Below are 2,734 nucleotides of genomic sequence, written 5' to 3'. Positions count from 1 at the left end.
AATTCTTCTCCCAGAGAACAGAAAATGCAAAATGCACACATTTGAACCTTTATTTAAAAGCATAATTTAGGTGCATGGTTCTATTTATTTACATAAATATGGCTGACTTTGGCTTGAAGAAATGCACTGCTGCTGCATGCTTGCAGTTGCTGGTTTTGGTAATTATTTCTCATCAGAGAGTCTAAACGGATGTGAGGTAGCATCCTTAGTGTGTGTATCTATATTTATGATCCACGCAGAAATCTGAAATTACTTTAACTAGATGTCATGAAGACTCTCTTTAAGCCTTGAGCGTAGCTTTGATGTTCAACTAAACATCTGACAGTTTCATCATGGTAGGTAAACATCATGGAGTGGGTGTGAAATACCACCAGTTATCCTTTGCTCCCTCTCGTTGGATATGATGTATTTCACAAATGCATTTGGAGTTTTAATCTCCTATATGATGCATGTTTTTTTTTTTTTTTTTTTTTAATGAGCAAAGTTTATATTTGTTTTTCTAGAATAAAATTTCCAGGGTGTTGAGTAAAAATAAAGCTTACAAAAGTTGCAATAATAACGTTCACTCACAGACATTTGGGTAGACATTAAATTATATGAAATTAGCTTAATATTTTATAGCAATTAAGTTGAATGGAGTAAAACGTGATTTTTATTTCTCATTTTGTCACAGTAAAACACAAACTTTATAGGATTTTATTTGGAAATCCAAATAATAGACCAACAAAAATTTGTTTTTACTTCTTTTTTTTACTAGAAAGCATAAAAAATGTGTTATGCATTTGTGTTCAGTCTCTTTAATGTGATATCTTCAATTTACAACCGTAGCAGCAGTAAACGGAGCTCCCTGTGTAATTTAATCAAGGTACATTTAATAGATCTACCGCAGCTGCTCTGTGAAGTGAGACTGAAGACAGTCAGACTCGATTGGACGATGGATGGAGCCGCATTCGTTTCCTCTCCTCTGTTGTTGCTGTTTTCCTGCATGTGGAAATGGAGGAGCTCGCCTCCCATGTTAAATAGATTCACACAGACGGCATCACACAGGCTTTTACAACCAGAACGCTCCAGTAAAAGCTTCAACCCACTGATGTGACTCATGTTTTTGTTTTTTTAAATGTAGCTGGAAGAGGTTGCAGTCCCCAGCTTTGATGTGACATTATCCTGCTAAATATTGTCAAAGACGAGCGTCTGCAAACGCCCTCATCCCAAGCCATCAATGATTGACTTGATGTGCCTTTGATTTTTCCCGGCGAGACTGAGCTGCTCTGGAAAATGTCGGCTTTAAACACAGATTAAACCGAATCGGTGAGGGAAGCCGGGGGAGGGAATGTGAGCTTTTCCATGTTCGTTTGTGCTAGAAATCCATCCTGGTCCGTTTTGCAGACCTCCTAAAGCTCTCATGTGGAGTTTTCTTCAATTATTAAATGTGTTGGAACAGATTCGTCGTTGTTGGCTACATTAAATAGAGGAAGAAATGCCTCAAAGTCACCTGTTGTGTTGAAAAGTGTTTTATTCAAGTTTTTTCCATATCTAAAAAGCAGAAAAATGGAATCACTTTTATCTACTTCACCGTGAAAGTTTAGAAATATTAAAAATGAGCTTATTTTCTCTTCTCTGTGTTGCATCCAGTGGTGGAACGTGGCGAGAGGTGAATCCCTGCAGACGTTCTACCCGACAGGAAGCGCCCTCAAGAAGATCCACGTGTCGCCTGACTTCTCCACATACGTCACCATCGACAACATTGGTATCCTCTACATCCTGAAGAGGGTGGCATGAGGACAGGACAACTGCAGTCACAATAACAAATCACTACTATGCAGAAAAATGTGCAGCAGCAAGAGCATGTTTACATGTTTTCTCTTTGCCGTTATCAGTCAAACATGAGCCGTTATCAGGAAAGTCTTGCAGTGAACACCAGCTTATCAAGTTCTTTGGTACTACTTGACTTTATTGCCGTGGTTAGAGATGCACCAGTCAAAGATTTGTGGCGGATTGCTAAACTCAGGGTTCTGTGAAACCGATTTATGTTGCTCTTTAAATTTTTCCCAGATCATTTGCATCAGGGAGTGGAAATGGTGCGGCAAAGCAAGATTTGGCTCATTTAAAATAAAACTACAATGGCGTCTTTAGCATCTTAAATCGATGACTAGCATGGTTAGCATAGTTAATGTGAACCGCATGCTCTGTGTGTTTTTCTGAGATGGCGGCCAACATTTTCTAATGTTTCAGAAGAAACAAAAATTAAACGCTTGAAAGAATTGAGCAAAGCAAACCTTGCTACTGAAGTTTGCTTTGCATCAATTTGCTACCTGGAGGTGGGTACAAACTGGCTTCTTGCACATCAGCGCTTCCTTCAGTAACAACTTCCACACCGAAGAGTGTTGTGCGCACAAACGAGTGGGTGCCATGTAAGGAGCGTCGTAAAAAGATCGGATTTTTGAGTTTACAGTCGAACTGAAAATGATGCTATTCAAACCACCAAGTAGGTGCATCTCTGCTTGTGAGCATGTTAAACCTAAACACTAAAACAAGTTGGAAGAATAAAAAAGGAATCTTTAAAAAAAAAATACATGCATATTGAGAAAATATCAGTATGGGGATGAAAAATATATGTTCCATGCATCTTAACTGTGAATAATAAATATTGATCACGTTTTCTTTATCATTGGTGTGAAGGCAATCTTTCTGACTTTTCTTGCATGTCATTAAATGGTTTTAAATTTTTCATACA

At 38.2% G+C, this 2,734-nt stretch overlaps 1 protein-coding gene across 2 annotated transcripts in view; it reads left to right on the top strand.

Moving 5' to 3' along the window:
• apaf1 (apoptotic peptidase activating factor 1) overlaps positions 1-2,718 on the top strand; it is a 39,323-nt gene extending 36,605 nt beyond the window's left edge. For both annotated transcript variants that reach the window (XM_015055908.1, XM_015055909.1), the window contains exon 27: positions 1,633-2,718. In XM_015055908.1, the coding sequence (XP_014911394.1) occupies positions 1,633-1,779 (147 nt within the window). In that variant the 3' untranslated portion in view covers positions 1,780-2,718. The remainder of the gene's footprint in view (positions 1-1,632) is intronic.
• Positions 2,719-2,734: the final 16 nt, after the last annotated feature.

This window comes from Poecilia latipinna, unplaced genomic scaffold (genome assembly GCF_001443285.1).
Source record: "Poecilia latipinna isolate Pla-1442-1.1 unplaced genomic scaffold, P_latipinna-1.0 Scaffold1341, whole genome shotgun sequence".
In the NCBI taxonomy this organism is placed as follows: Eukaryota; Metazoa; Chordata; class Actinopteri; order Cyprinodontiformes; family Poeciliidae; genus Poecilia; species Poecilia latipinna.
The sequence above is the reverse complement of the archived record's forward strand: the minus strand, read 5'-3'. Positions and strand labels throughout refer to the sequence as shown.